The following is a 15,024-nucleotide window of genomic DNA, read 5'->3' on the forward strand; positions in this document are numbered from 1 at the left end:
CAAATGAACTAACATCATTCAATCACACTTTTAACAAACCTGATTAAAATAAATAAAACATAATCTCCTTATTTGTTGCATTATCGTTATTTTTCTGTAACTCTGACTACATGTACTAAAAAGATTTAGAAATAATATTTCATAAAAACCTTTAAAATTGCCAGAGAAGTAAGGTAACACCAGTGACAAAAAAATGGTACATGTGGTCTTTAAATAAATGCACACAAAATATAAAAAACATTAAGCTGTCATTTATGTGTATTCATAAAATCAAAAGATGATATAATAACGTGGTCTAAGTTTAAATGTTAAAAAAAGAAATACATTTTAAGACACCTTGCCATAACAAAAGTGGACGTTTCTGTAGAATGACCCAGTTACATCGTGTACTAAGACTGACGGAAAATGAAAAGTTGTGATTTTCTAGGCCGATATGGCTAGGAACTATACTCTCATTCCGCAATTATACTCTCATTCTCATCTTCATGTGCAATGCTATTACGCAGCGCCTGAAAATAATAGTTAATTATGAATCGTTTTGATATTAAGATTTTCTTTTTTCCAACCTGGAACAGTATCAGAAAACAAACCCTCTGAGACTAAGGGTATGTTTACATGACAACAGTGTACTAAAAACTGATCTTTGAAAGGCTTCGCATACAGACAACAATGTTGACAAAAGGGTTAGGGCCTGTTGCTAGTGCATGTCAGGCCAGTAGTTGGCGATGCCACTTTGTAAAGATCACTACTCACCTGCGCATTTACACATTCCTATCCAGCTTTTTCCTAACGAGCCTACTGTGCTTTATATTATGGGAGGCACTTCCAGTTTGGGGAAGTTCTACTAAAACAGACTGCAACAAATCATTTCAAATCATAAGATGGCACTCCAAATAATCCTTATCCTGATTATTTTCATGTTTCCTTTGTATTCTGCTGTAAGTAAATGAAAAAAGACAACATATGCTATGCATTTGTGTGTACTGCTCTCCCGAATTAATAAACGATATAAACCACGAATAATTCCCTGGAATGCATGTCTTCACACAGATGCTGTGAAATGTAATAGCTATGAAATATAGACATATTACTATAATGATGTTTAACACTTCCGTAATATTGCAGAGGATAGAAAGAGGATCTTTAGGAGTTATTCATGGTATGTTAAAAGTAATTTGTTCATGTTTTTACACTTTTACATTTCCATTTAATGACTGATAATTAGCGAGTAAAATAATGTCATCACGGTACCGAGTTCTTGAAAATGCTTATCATTGCGTTCATAGAGTGAACGTTTTGCTGATTGTTTACACGTGTAAATGGAAGTTACGCCCATAATTTGCGCCAAGCATCATGGGGCGTCCGAAAAAGGTGGATAGACTGAATTTTTCGCAAATCTGTGTTTTTGTAGTTTACTGCTGAGACAGTATCGTTTTCAGAAGCGTGCACTTTAAAGCCTGTTTTCAAATGCTTGCATTTTCAGGCCCCCAAAACGCTTCTAAGTTAGTTACTATACGGTTGCTAGGAAACTGCTGTAAAAGTGTCAGGTCAATTTCAGCATTGCTGTGAGTTTGCACTGCATGACAAAAGAAATGTGAATCCGCTCTCTCACTCTCTCCAGCGTGTCGTGGTCCAGAGTGAAGGCCCAGAGCTGCAGCCTGGCGCTCAGATGAGGAACGTTGCCCAGGGTCAGGAGACACTGCTCTGCGGGGCCCAGAGGTGACCGCGGGGCCTGAGCTTCCGCCTCCTTTATCAGATTCAGCTCCTCTTCAGTGGGAACCAGCATCTGCAACCTCTGAGCCACAATAATGTCAGTGAACACTCATGCTTTCCGTTCACTGTTGCTGTAATTTGTCACGTGTGTTAGTCATACATATATAGATTCTGTACTCATGTTGACTTTAATAGCGCTGCAGGGAACACACCTGGATGTCTTCTCTGTCTAGTACAGCGTTGTCCATGCTGTATATGGCAGGAGGAAGCAGGTGAACCGGCGGCAGACTGCTCAGAGCTATAGTGACGATGTTACTGCGCTTCACACCCAAAACAGACACACGCGGCTGCTTCTGCTGCAGGGATGAACAGAGAAAAAGCTGGAAACCTTAATATTTGTCAGAGTTCTTTGTTTTCTGTTTTATAAAGTATACTATTTTATGGAAGTCCATTTCAGCCACGTATGGGAAAATAATCATGTTTTGGTAATATTGTAATTATTAATTTAAATGTCATAAATATGAGCTGTAAAGGCCAAATTTTTACTTTAAATGGCATAATCATGACATACCGTAAAGTAGCAGCTCTGACGTTAAAGTCTATGACATGAAAAGTCGAAATTACGACATGTCACAATTATGAGAAAAGGCAAAAATGTCATACTTTTGACTTTTTAAAGTCATCATTTCAAACTTTTATCTCATAATTTACTTAGCATGTCATCATTTTGGCCAGGACTCCCTGGGAGTAGAGATGTTATATATCTCAATAGGACTAAAACAAAGGATAAATAAAATAATAAATAAATAAAATACAATTTCGACTTTTTATCTCATAATTATGATTTTGTCAAAATTTCGACTGTTTTACTATAGCTTTTTATCTCGTAGTATGTCATAATTTTGACTTTTAAAAAAAAAATTCGACTTCGTATTTCATAATTATGATTTTGTCATAGTTTAGGTTTTTCATCTAATAATCCTGACTTTTGAAGTCATGATTATAACTTGCCAAAGCATGAGTTATTTTTTTGGGCTTCCATAGGCTACTATTGTGGTGCCAGCGATAGCTCTGATCATTACTGAAATATTATCAGACAAAATTATTCTCTGATCTACGGTAATCTTTACTGACACATAAGGATTTAACAGGAATATTTTATTGGGGCAGCGATGTTCATGTGGTCCAGCGACTGTTTACTAGAGCATTACACATTGAAGTCCTACCTGTCGTGCCCCCATCAGACTGCAGAGGGCGCTCTTGTTGCTGCTTTTGCTCTCAAACAGGTATTCCAGTCGATTGGTGTCTAGCTGAACCGGTTCCAGACCGGCCCAGATCGACTGAAGCCCAAAGCGGCCCACCCTCGGCAAAGGCTGCAGACTCAACAGTGCGCTCCAGTGGAGCCTCAGAGTGCGACAGCCTGACGACTCGCTCACTACAGAGAGGGGCGGGGCCAAAGGGGGAGGAGGCGGGGGGATGGGTGTGGCTGCAATCTGATTGGCCGAAGTTTGTGAGGAGTCTTCATCAGTGCTGTCCAGCTCAAGATCCTCGTCATCCCATAGGTCGGAGAAGTCAAGGGCGTTGAGGCGGAGCAGAGGGGCGTGTTTTACGAGGGAGGACCAGGAGGTGCCTAGAAGAGACGATTCGGCTTCTTTCATTGGATATTCCTGGTGATTCACTCTTGAAGCACTTGAGGAAAGTAAATGCATGTGCAAAAAGATGCTTGCGTGGTAAACCTTGTTCTTTCTCTTCTCCACATAAACCCAATGAGCAAATATCCAATCTGTATATACTTCAGAGTTTAACAGAAATGGTTTACCGCATTAAAAATGACCAGCGTCCATTCATAGTTGCGTCATGAACGTGCTGAAGAACATGCAACTCCTTCACCGTTTTGCTGTAGCAAGATTTGACCAAAAATGAAGAACCATATGTCTGCATGTACTTCAAAATGAAGATAATCCATTCACAGGACCTTCAAGAACGTGCAGCGCACTTTTTATGCAGTGGTTTTTTCAAATGCTGCAGCTCCTCTGAGAATCTCCACTGTAGCTTCTGGTGAAGTTTCAACTTCTACAGCATCTGTCTGAGGGCTCATATTAGAGAGCTTGTCTATGTTATCAAGAGCACCAGTGGATGTCAGACGTTCTCTCGCACTCGGTTGAGGTTTGCATCCTTCAGGGCCGATGCTGCAGTATTTCAGAAGCTGTCCAGTGAATGTCAAATGCTGTAGAGTCCTTTCAGTGTCCAGTATTTGTGAGAGAGAGAGACGTGACACTCCGTCTGCGTCCCAGACGTTATGAGGGGCTGTTTAGACAGAAAAGAGTGTGTTTGTTTGGGCGTTTATTTGAGTTGCGCCCTTTCCCTTCATTTCCTTATCTCTCCAGCATCTCCTGTTTATATCGCTGCTTCTGTACACACAGCTTCACGATCTCTCCGTCTCCACCCTTTCGCTCTCTTTCAGTTTTCCCAGGTTATGATGGCATCCCTCCTTATTCCTTTGAGAGTCAATCCATGCTGGGACTGGGATTGCATATGGTTTTTGATCATACAATCTTGCTACCAGTCAATCATCACTATCACTGTTGCTCATGCATGATGGCTAAGGATCTAAACAACCCTCCAAGTATTAAAGTTCAGTTTAATGACTCTTTAAATCATGTGCATGTTCATAAAACAGGTGAAACAATACAGATGCACTCTGGAAGTTGCCAACATATGACATGTTTTCTTAAAAGTCAACTAAAAGCACTGAAGAGCTCAATTCAAGCAGCTTTAAGAACTGAACTGCCTGGTTGTGTGAAACTAATGCATAGCGATTTTCCAGTTCAGCTCATGTAAACACATCATAAGTCTTTGCAGTTTGATTTCATGCTATTTCTGAGACAGCATGGCTCTTTTATATGGTTGTTTGTATAGGACTTGCCAGCACTTAGCAACCCTTTGGATTGACGTAGTGAAAATAAAGTGTTTTTATCTGCAACCATTATATTTTTTGTCTTTATTTTACTGCAGTAAAGTACATTTGTAACACAGACACAGATATATTTCAAAGAATGCTTGCGGATTTATCTTTTTTTTTATAATATTGTTTTTTTTACATCAATTGTCTTGTTATTTTACAATCACTGGGCTGTTAAACTAATTACGTCTCATGTGGCTCTGTCTCCAAAAGCTGTTTATGTTTGTTTGTAGAGCCGGGGGAAGTGATTGGTGTCACAGGGCTGGATGCTGTCCATAATAGTGTTTAATGAGGTTTAATTAGCTCGAGAGGGCAATCCCAGACTTCAGTCAGATGGGAATGACCGCTGATTAGAATCAGTAGATGTTAAGTTATTAATTATGATGTGAAGGAGATATGTGCGTCAGAACCCCAGCAGTGTCCTTCAATAAGCCATTCAGCTGCTAGACTTCTAGTTTTAAATATGGATTTCATTTCTCTCTCGCTTTCTTTCTTCTTAAAGGAATCCTAATTCCTGTTTTCAGTTAGGTTATTTTATATTCATTAGACTTCTATTGAGTCTTAGATGATTCTTGTCCAAAAATAACAAGGTATTACATAAATGTTTGTTATTGCATTTTTCTCAGTTAGCTCAACACCTTCTAAAATTAATTTTGGGCTTGTCACAGATGGAGAATTATAACAAATATGACGTTTGACAAGCTGACAAAGTGTTACAGGAATAGCTTTAATAACGGAATGAAATCCCCTATAGGGAAACTGTGCATAGACATGACTTGTTCGTAAGTGAAAAGATTTCCAAAACTGTCAAAAAATGTTTTTTAAGATGATTAATCTGTTATATATAAAAATATATATTTATTTGAAAGTGTTATAATACCATTATTCCAAATGAAGGAGGTGTGAGGAGAGAAGTTGTGAGAGTAACACATTTTCCAAGCGAGAAGAGCTAGCTGATGAAATTTGGATAATTTGAGGGGGATTTTAGAAATATTGTAATGTGTGTTAACGCTGCTCTGAGCCTTTGTTTAATGCTTTATTTATTCAGTGCCACAAAAACAAGAAGTATTACACATATGATCAAATTAACTTTAGCTGCCAGAGAAAAAAGAATGCTTTGAGCATTACAAGTTTTCAGTGCTTTTTTTGTTTGTTTAATTTAAAGCCATTTATAAAATGTGAAAAACCTGGTCTACATTGAGCCCACTTCTTCTTATGTACATGGAATTTTCCTAGCAAAATAAATGTATATGTTGTTCTTTACAATTACAATTTTCGTTTTCTGTATTAAAAACTATCATGCACTCCATTTTTCTGTTAATATGCCTATAGAATTCCAAAATCCTTCCAAAATAATCTTGAGTACATACAATGGGGGAAAAACAATTCTTGACCACCACAAAATGCACAGGTGGCCTATACGACATATTAAGCTTAAATCTTTCCAAAGCATGCTCAGCAGGATACATTCTTTGAAGTATTTTGTAAGACACTTCCTTGAACTGCTCTGAGCCTTGTATTTGCAGTGATGGAGCTGAAGCTGAAGCTGTCATCCTCGAGACAACATTGGATTGGTCCTTCGAAACGCCACACGTCATCTCCGCCCCCCACCGCGCACTGCACCGTTATTATTCGACGAGCGACCGACACCGAAACTACAATGTCAAGCATTTACGGGACACCGAGCTCCTCCGCGTTCAAGGACCCGTCCTGATTTCTGAATATACGCGCAAAATCTACGAACAATCAGATGCTATTCCTGGAAGCAAAAGATTGAGATGATGCATCATCTTTCAGACAAGGTAAGTCAAGGGAGACCGCTTTAAGAAGTTCGCGAACGGCCGCGCTTTCGTCGCGCCGACGATCTTCGCGATTTTTGCGCGCTTGTTCCACGCGGAACTCTTAGTTTGTTGTTTGCTTCGCGTGTTTAAAACGACTTTAAATGATTGACAGCACCCGAATGGTTCAGCTACGATGCGGATGTGTTGCGAAATATAATGCAAAGTGGCTCGCGATGGAAAATGCGTGCGAAATATCTGCGCGCTTCGATCGGAGAAAATACGTGCGCCTTTCTTACGCAATAAGCGCGCGGGGCAGATGCGCGTGGGATTGAGCTGAAATCATCAAGGCTTGCTTTCCTTGTAAAAGATGCTTAGAAGAGAAAGAGAACAGTAGATTGCAAGGAGTATAAATATATATATTTTTTATGCACGCATTTCTAAAGCGATTTTTCGGTTTCAGACAGCTGCACAATATGCTTCAAAGTGATGCAACCCCTTCAAAACACCTGTCATGCACATAGTGCTTCACAATTGGATTTGCTTTAGAACCAGGATTTAAACTGGACATAAAAAGTCTGAAAGTTCAGAAGTTCGATTATTGTGCCTTCCTGTGTCATTTTAATGTAAATTTTATTATTGCTATTTGCACCCAGCGTGATTTCCCACTGGCTCTGCATATGTAAGTTCGAGTGGAAGTGGTTCTGTTGGTGCAGCGTGTCTTTATTTATCCCTCGCCCCGTGTAGGTGGAAGTGTGAGTGAGTCAGGGAGAGATGGAGGTGATTAGAAGAAAAGACTCTGACTCAAACGGCCTCTTCTCAGACAACTCGGACAATGACTGTGAGGTATGAACGCCATTATTGGAAAGGTAGGAGTGCCATTATTGGAGCTGCACATGTTCGCTTTCTCTTTCTGTAGGACATGGGGGCTTGTGGACAGACGACTGGAGTGTGTTTGTGTGAAAATACCCCCTTTACCAGCTTCTGTGATCAGCACCCTAAGGAGGTGAGTGTTTATGCACATATATGTATGACAGTGGTGAGCGGGGACTTTTTTAACCGGGTATGCTGAGTGATAAGACACCCCCCCCCCCATCGGATTTTAGGACACTCAAAAGGGATCACAGATGACAAATAAGAAACACCGTGGCAGGTGTCGATTTAAAAGCATACACATTTCCTACCTTATTTGTAAATTAATTTATCTCCAATCCTTCTTCTATCGTTTCAGGTTCATCCATTGTTATTCTAATGCTAGAAAAATATAGCTGGTTTTCCAAGATTACCAGTGAATAGGAGTTAAAACTCACACCCGGGTGACACTACTCCAATAACAGACCATTCAGAATACCCAAAAATATTTAAAATATTGCAAAGTAACCGTGCAACTCTGCAAACAATAATACAATCAGAGAAGGGCTTTAACTGTAAGCAACACGAGTATACGCAAAACAAAGGGAACAATATGATGTTTGTTATTAAAATTTTATATAGCCCACGTATTTATAAATATTTTTTTTAATTTACTGCTTAGGCAATAACGTTAACAATAACATATATCTTCAACATACGTTGTCTATGACCAAAAATGTAAGAAGATGTGTCTTCAGTGGACTTTTAAAATTAGCTTTGCTTGAGAAAACAAACATATACAGTTACACTGTTTTTTCTTTTGATTTAGTCGAGTTGGTTTTGCATCAAACACAATGTGCTTCTCGGCAATCGAGATCTGACAGCAACAGCACATTTTTCCGCTTGGGCGAGCGCTTCGCGAACAGCTTACCTCGCGCATTAAATCAGCCGCAGACCAGCAAATCACTGAGAACGCGCTACAATCCTGACGAGTCATAGCAACAGAGCAGAGGCGAGAAAGCTGTGGAGAATCCGCTCGCCCGGAAGCAACTGCAACTGAATTAGATTTACAGAAAATTACTGCCGTTTGGCAAATACATCATTGTATGTACTTATTCCTAACTCTTTAAGATTTAAGTTACATTTCAAATGACAAGGGATCAACTTATAATCATGTTTAAATGAATTATCCCGTGAACATAACATTCTCTCAAATGGCCTGGGTATGCGGAGCATTCGCAGCTTATGGACGGAATGCCACTGATGTATGATAGTATTCAAAATTTGGGATCAGTAAGATTTATATATATAACTGTATATATATATCTGGTGTAGTCAGCATCACTGATTATAATGAGTTCTATAGTATTTTGTCGCGTTGCTCGCATCCGATGTAGACACGGTGTAACATTGGTTTTGCTTTGTTTCACAGAACTAATCGTTGCCTGGGTTGCGTACGTATGTGTGGGGCGGAGCTATCAAAATAGGGGCGAGACACTTTTGGGGTAGGGGCGTGTTTGTTTTGGTGATTTGAAATATCAACATTGGCTACCAGAAATCACTTACCCCACCTTTAACTTGATCAAAAGTGACAGTAAAGGCATTTATAATGTTACTAAAGAATTCTATTTTAAATAAATGCTGTTCTTTTGAACTTTCTATTCATCAAAGAAACCTGAAAAAAATAATGATATAAAATAATAATAATAATAATAAATGTTTCTTGAGCAGCAAATCAGCATATTAGAATGATTTCTGAAGATCATGTGACACTGAAGACTGGAGTAATGATGCTGAAAATTCAGCTTTGATCACAGACATAAATTACAGTTTATAATATATTCACATAGAAAATTATTATTTTAAATTCTAAAAATATTTCACAATTTTATAGTTTTTACTGTATTTTTAATCAAATAAATGCAGCTTTTACATTTACATTTAGCAGACGCTTTTATCCAAATGATGACAATTGAAGCAATCAAACCAACAAAAGAGCAATAATATACAAGTGCTACTGTATGACAAGTCTCGGTTAGCCTACACGTTATGCAGTACATTTAGCAAGGTCTTATATATACACACACACTCACACATACATACATATACACATACATATATATACAATAAAAAGAAAACACGCAGTTAAAAAATGAATAGAGAGTGCAAGTGTTAGAGGGTTGTTTTTTTTTCTTAAAAAAAAAGATAAAATAGAATTAGAATAGAGAGTGCTAGAGTTAAGCCCAAAGTATACTTCACTTTTTACGCTCATGCGAGGGACAGCAGTTGGCGTGGCGCTAATTTTGTCATTCAAAAATATTAAATTTATAAAAATTAATAAATATAAAAATGTGAAATAAGTGACTTATTTCAAAAAACATCAAAAAACAAACCTGACATAAACTTTTGAACTATATATATAATTTAAATAATAAATAACAGTAATGATAAAAAATAAGAAATAGCGAACATTTTTTGTCTCTATATGTTGATTCAGTCAGACCTTCAATATAAATGTATGTGATTTTCACCTATTTTACCATTTCATAATCCGTTTTGTCTTTGCCTAAGCAAGAACTACAGATAGATCAAAGTACATGGTTTAAATGAAAGGGTCGTGCAGCTTGGCAATCTGTCTCATTGTCTCGTTGTCTGTCATCAGGACTCCAGTGTGAAGTGTGTCCAGTGCGGTAAGAACAGACCCATGATCACCAGATACTCAGAGGGTTACGGCACAGAGGTGGGCACAGCGTCCGCACATCTCTGAATGAATAAGCGCATGCGTGTGTGTGTGTGTGTGTGTTTATACGTGTGCCTCGTGTTCCAGGAGGAGTGTGTCCAGCCTCATCTTCAGGGAGACAGCGACGCAGACGCAGACATCGAGGACACAGACAGCAGGTGTGTGATTGATTGTGATTGTGTGATTGCGCTACACGCGTCCATTTCTTCAGCTCGCTTGCTGCTTTGTGATTCGTTCAGGCTCCAGATTGTGGGGTCCCTCCAGCGAATCAGCTCCCGGAAGAGAAAGCGTCAGCGAATCACGCGGCAGGACACAACGGAGAGCGAAGACGACGGGGGCCGGAGCCACAGGACGCACCGCTGGAGTCTACGACTCAGTCCTCATCGCACACATAACAGGACCATACTGGAGGTGAGCGCTGAATCCCATCGCCAAATTATATTTTACTAAATTTTTAAGTAAATTTTATTTACTTGTACCATTATAAATATACAATATATATATATTTTTTATTATTATACTATTATAGTTTTTATTAATATTTTGAATAATTTTTTTATTTTAGATTAGATTCCATGTCCATTTTAGTTAGTTTCAGTTTCCGTAATTTTGTTGTGTGTTCTTGTCATTTAAAATTGTTTTTTTATTATTAAACATATTTTTTATTAATTTGTATTTAATTTTTAGGTTTAATTGTTTTAGTACCTCAAGGTAACTAAACAAAATTAGAAATGTTGCCTTGGCAACTACTTAAAGTGAAATAAGATTTTTTTGTTACATTATGTTTTTTCATCTGTTAACATTTATTTCATTTCAAGTAAAGAAAAAATTGTAAAACAAATTTAAAATAATTTATATATATATATATATATATATACACATATAACCAAATTATGGAAACAGACAGTTTGAAAGTTTCAATATTGACTGGATTCCTCTTCATTTGAATGTTTCTGTCTCGAAGGAGAGCATTTCTCAGGTGCGGCCGCTGGTAATCTGCCGCTGTGCAGCGCGAGAGAATCAGACCGTCATAGACGACAAACCCGACTGTGGAAAATGGCCCCTGACAGTATTTCCCATCCCTCTTTCTCTCCCTGTGTCCTATTATCTGCTCATCGTCTCTCTCTCCATATCCATTATCATCGTTCTCGTGTCATTCCTCCTACCGCTCACAGACACTTGACACTTAAAATATCACTGTATAACCCTCTTCACCGTATGAATCAATTCATACAGTTGTGTCGACATGTACTGTACAGTGTATTAGACCCTTTTATACAGTGTCATCTATAGAAGCCTGTTTTTGCCACATAAGCAAAAATGCTTTGGTAAATCATTATGAGATAAAAAGTCAAAATTGTGACACATTATGTCAAGGAGATAAAAAGTGATAATATTTGCACTTTTTATATCAAAATTGTGACTTGGTGTGTCACAATTATGATATAAAAAGTGCAAAAATTATGACATAAGTCATAATTATGAGATAAGCTCAAAATTGTGACACTAAGTCATAATGAGATAAGAAGTCATAATTGTGACACACTAACGCCGGTTTCACACTGCACGCGTAAGCAGAGCGTAAGCAGCGCATATTTTTTTTGGCGCCCATGTTAACAGATTATAGAGTATTCACAGCACACGCAGAGGCGGCGCGTAGCAGGAGCAGAGCAGAAGCGGCAGTGCCACGATCGTTTCGGCGCCAAGTCTATTTTTGCTGCACCGCTTACGCTGAATTAAAGCCACAGTGTATTGTTCTTGATCAAAATTGACCTGATTAACATGAAAAATAACAATTTCACCATAAAATCGTGTAAGTGAGGTGTTTCGTGTTTCACAATCATGGGGCAAAAGGCACACAGTATTGATAAATACTTTAGCTAAAATAATGTTTGTTTGTTTTTGTCTAAGTTAATACTTGTTCAAAACAATCACTTTAGCAAAGTTTGTATTAGGCTATTTTCTGCTTATTTTGATTAATAATGTTCAATAAATATACTGTCATTAAAATGTTCATATAAAAATATATTTTAAAATACAGAAATAAAAAGTAAAGATTCTGAAAGCATTGAAGGAGATTCCATAATAATTTAATATAGATTTACAGTAGTAACAACAAATTATATTTTATTATATTATATGATTAATATTGTGTTTTTAAATATGATGGTTTCATTATAAACATGGTGATTATGTCTAAGGTGGACACCCAACATAATATATGATATTTACCATCTGAATCTAACCATGTCATGTCAACAAATGGAAAAGTCAGCCATCTATTATTTATCATGTTAATTATTGTGCCTTTCGCCCCAAAAGCAGGGATGCTTTTTACTCCAAATACCATACTTTTACATATTCTTTTCTTTATTGAAAAACTGTTGCTTTAATTATCTTAAACCAAACTGGGAATCATTAAGAAGACCTTTGTCTCAAAATATATTCAATAATTTTAGCGATTCTTATTTGCTACTTAAATCTACAAAATAAAAAAACCCATCAAATATTAGAGCTAGCACAGAGTTAACTACAAGAAAACGTCTCAGGTTACTTATGTAACCATGGTTCCCTGAGAAGGGAACGAGACACTGCGTCCTCTAGGGGTCGCTATGGGGAATGACTTTGGCATGACCGGTGTCTAAAGCATACATCTAAACACCACAATGATATTGGCCAGCGACAGCCTATGACGTCACTACCGGCGCGACTACAGTATAAATAGGTGCCGGGAGCACACATCATCCACTTCTTCGTCTGAAGCTTACGTCCGAAGCATGGCGAGGAGACTAGAGGGCGCAGTGTCTCGTTCCCTTCTCAGGGAACCATGGTTACATACGTAACCTGAGACGTTCCCTTCCGAGGGAACGAGACACTGCGTTCTCTAGGGGTCGCTATGAGGAATGGTATACCCACGCTGCTATGCTAATGGGAGTGCATGCCAATACCACGGCGAGCACTAAGTACCAACTCAGCAAGTCAAAGGAGCTGCCCCTAGGACGTTTGACGGCTGTCAGTGACATAACCCCCTATGGCCAAAGGCCTGAGCTGTGCACCAAACTTGTATAAAGCCCGAGCCCAAGGCAAAGCTCAAGCCAGGAATAAAAAAATAACCAAGGATTCCTTTAAGGGGATAAGGCTGAGTTTCAGGGCTGCTTACAAACCCATATCTTGCCCTGTCAAACAGAGACTACCTCCTGCTCTAAGAACGAGCTACCGAGGATCTCAAGATACCCAGGGAAACTTAGTAGTAACACCCTGTCTAGAAAGTGAAAATACGGAGAGTGGGGCCCAGGGTAACCAGGGCCAGAGCCAATTTAGAAAAAGGGCATGAGGTAACAACCCTTACCATACGTAACCTGAGACGTTCCCTTCCGAGGGAACGAGACACTGCGTTCTCTAGGGGTCGCTATGAGGAATGGTATACCCACGCTGCTATGCTAATGGGAGTGCATGCCAATACCACGGCGAGCACTAAGTACCAACTCAGCAAGTCAAAGGAGCTGCCCCTAGGACGTTTGACGGCTGTCAGTGACATAACCCCCTATGGCCAAAGGCCTGAGCTGTGCACCAAACTTGTATAAAGCCCGAGCCCAAGGCAAAGCTCAAGCCAGGAATAAAAAAATAACCAAGGATTCCTTTAAGGGGATAAGGCTGAGTTTCAGGGCTGCTTACAAACCCATATCTTGCCCTGTCAAACAGAGACTACCTCCTGCTCTAAGAACGAGCTACCGAGGATCTCAAGATACCCAGGGAAACTTAGTAGTAACACCCTGTCTAGAAAGTGAAAATACGGAGAGTGGGGCCCAGGGTAACCAGGGCCAGAGCCAATTTAGAAAAAGGGCATGAGGTAACAACCCTTACCATAAAGGCTTTTAAGAAGGTGCACAAAGGCTGAGGTGCACACTTGCCATGAATATGGACTTTAGAAAGTGCACAGAGACCTAGCGTGAGCACTTACCATAGATATGGATTTAGAAATACCGTAATGAACCAACGGTTGAGTGGAGCCCAAGGTGAAAACCGGGGCCTAACCATGTCATAGAAAGGGAACGAGGCTACAGCGCGTAACCCTTACCATACAGGATTTTAGAAAGTGCGCAAAATTCCTAGCATGCACACTTACCACAATGTGGAATTTAAAAAGTGCACAGAAGCTGAGCGTGTGCACTTACCATAGCATGGATTTAGAAACACGTCACTAAAGGGTAAGCAAGAACCTGTCCCCTAGACAGGCCTAGACCCTACGTGACTGTGGCCCGCTCAAGGAATGACAATAATTCAGCGGGACGCCGCATGCTCAGAGCGCGTGTAGATTGAAAAAGGTGTATCTTTTGTCTATGTTTTTAGCAACATAGACAAACTCTCCATGTGAGGGGAGAATCACCAACTCAACCAAAAAACAGTCACCTCAAACTGGGAGCGTGCTCATAGGTGACCCTCTAAGTGAGGGGAGCACTGCTAAGCTCGACCAACAAAAAGAGCAGCTTAAGAGGGAAGCCGAAGGAGGCCTAACGACCCGAGGATGCTGCTAAATGGAGCTCCAAGGAACGGAAGACCCAATGAGAGGAGAACTCAGTCGCTCAATTTGGGAGTTGCATGCTCAAAGGTAACCTCTAATGTGAGGGGAGCACTGCTAAACTCACCAACAAAGAGAGCAGCCTAACAGGGAGGCCGAGGGAGGCCTAACAACCTGAGGCTGCTGCACAATGGAGCTCCAAGGAGCAGAGGACCCAAAGAGAGGGGACCTCAGACGCTCAATTGGGAGAGGCGTGCTCAAAGGTAACCCTATAAGGTGAGGGGAGCACTGCTAAACTCACCAACAAAGAGAGCAGCCTAACAGGGAGGCCGAGGGAGGCCTAACAACCTGAGGCTGCTGCACAATGGAGCTCCAAGGAGCAGAGGACCCAAAGAGAGGGGACCTCAGACGCTCAATTGGGAGAGGCGTGCTCAAAGGTAACCCTATAAGGTGAGGGGAG

The 15,024-nt window shown here is 39.7% G+C and overlaps 2 protein-coding genes across 2 annotated transcripts in view; one reads left to right on the top strand and one right to left on the bottom strand.

The window, feature by feature from the left end:
* Window positions 1–3,422, bottom strand: part of LOC107566594 (FH1/FH2 domain-containing protein 3) — a 21,205-nt gene extending 17,783 nt beyond the window's left edge. Inside the window, exons 1-3 of the mRNA XM_016252085.1 lie at window positions 2,940–3,422; window positions 1,926–2,069; window positions 1,613–1,795 (exon numbers count right to left, since the gene is read on the bottom strand). Of these exons, the coding sequence (XP_016107571.1) occupies window positions 1,613–1,795; window positions 1,926–2,069; window positions 2,940–3,422 (810 nt within the window). The remainder of the gene's footprint in view (window positions 1–1,612; window positions 1,796–1,925; window positions 2,070–2,939) is intronic.
* A 2,887-nt stretch (window positions 3,423–6,309) lies between these two features.
* LOC107566603 (uncharacterized) lies at window positions 6,310–11,974 on the top strand. The gene is made up of 7 exons (XM_016252098.1): window positions 6,310–6,477; window positions 7,201–7,299; window positions 7,373–7,459; window positions 9,968–10,045; window positions 10,133–10,203; window positions 10,285–10,456; window positions 11,010–11,974. Exons 2-7 carry the CDS (start codon window positions 7,228–7,230, stop codon window positions 11,226–11,228), a joined length of 699 nt encoding a protein of 232 aa, XP_016107584.1. The 5' UTR covers window positions 6,310–6,477; window positions 7,201–7,227; the 3' UTR covers window positions 11,229–11,974.
* Window positions 11,975–15,024: the final 3,050 nt, after the last annotated feature.

Source organism: Sinocyclocheilus grahami, unplaced genomic scaffold (assembly GCF_001515645.1).
Source record: "Sinocyclocheilus grahami isolate Dianchi unplaced genomic scaffold, SAMN03320097.WGS_v1.1 scaffold1087.1, whole genome shotgun sequence".
NCBI classification, from domain to species: domain Eukaryota; kingdom Metazoa; phylum Chordata; class Actinopteri; order Cypriniformes; family Cyprinidae; genus Sinocyclocheilus; species Sinocyclocheilus grahami.

Coding starts and splice junctions, on each gene's coding strand:
- LOC107566603 (XM_016252098.1), top strand. CDS start 7,228: ATGGAGGTGATTAGAAGAAAAGACTCTGACTCAAACGGCCTCTTCTCA. Junction 7,300..7,372: donor ACTCGGACAATGACTGTGAG/GTATGAACGCCA, acceptor CTCTTTCTGTAG/GACATGGGGGCTTGTGGACA. Junction 10,046..10,132: donor CAGAGGGTTACGGCACAGAG/GTGGGCACAGCG, acceptor CTCGTGTTCCAG/GAGGAGTGTGTCCAGCCTCA.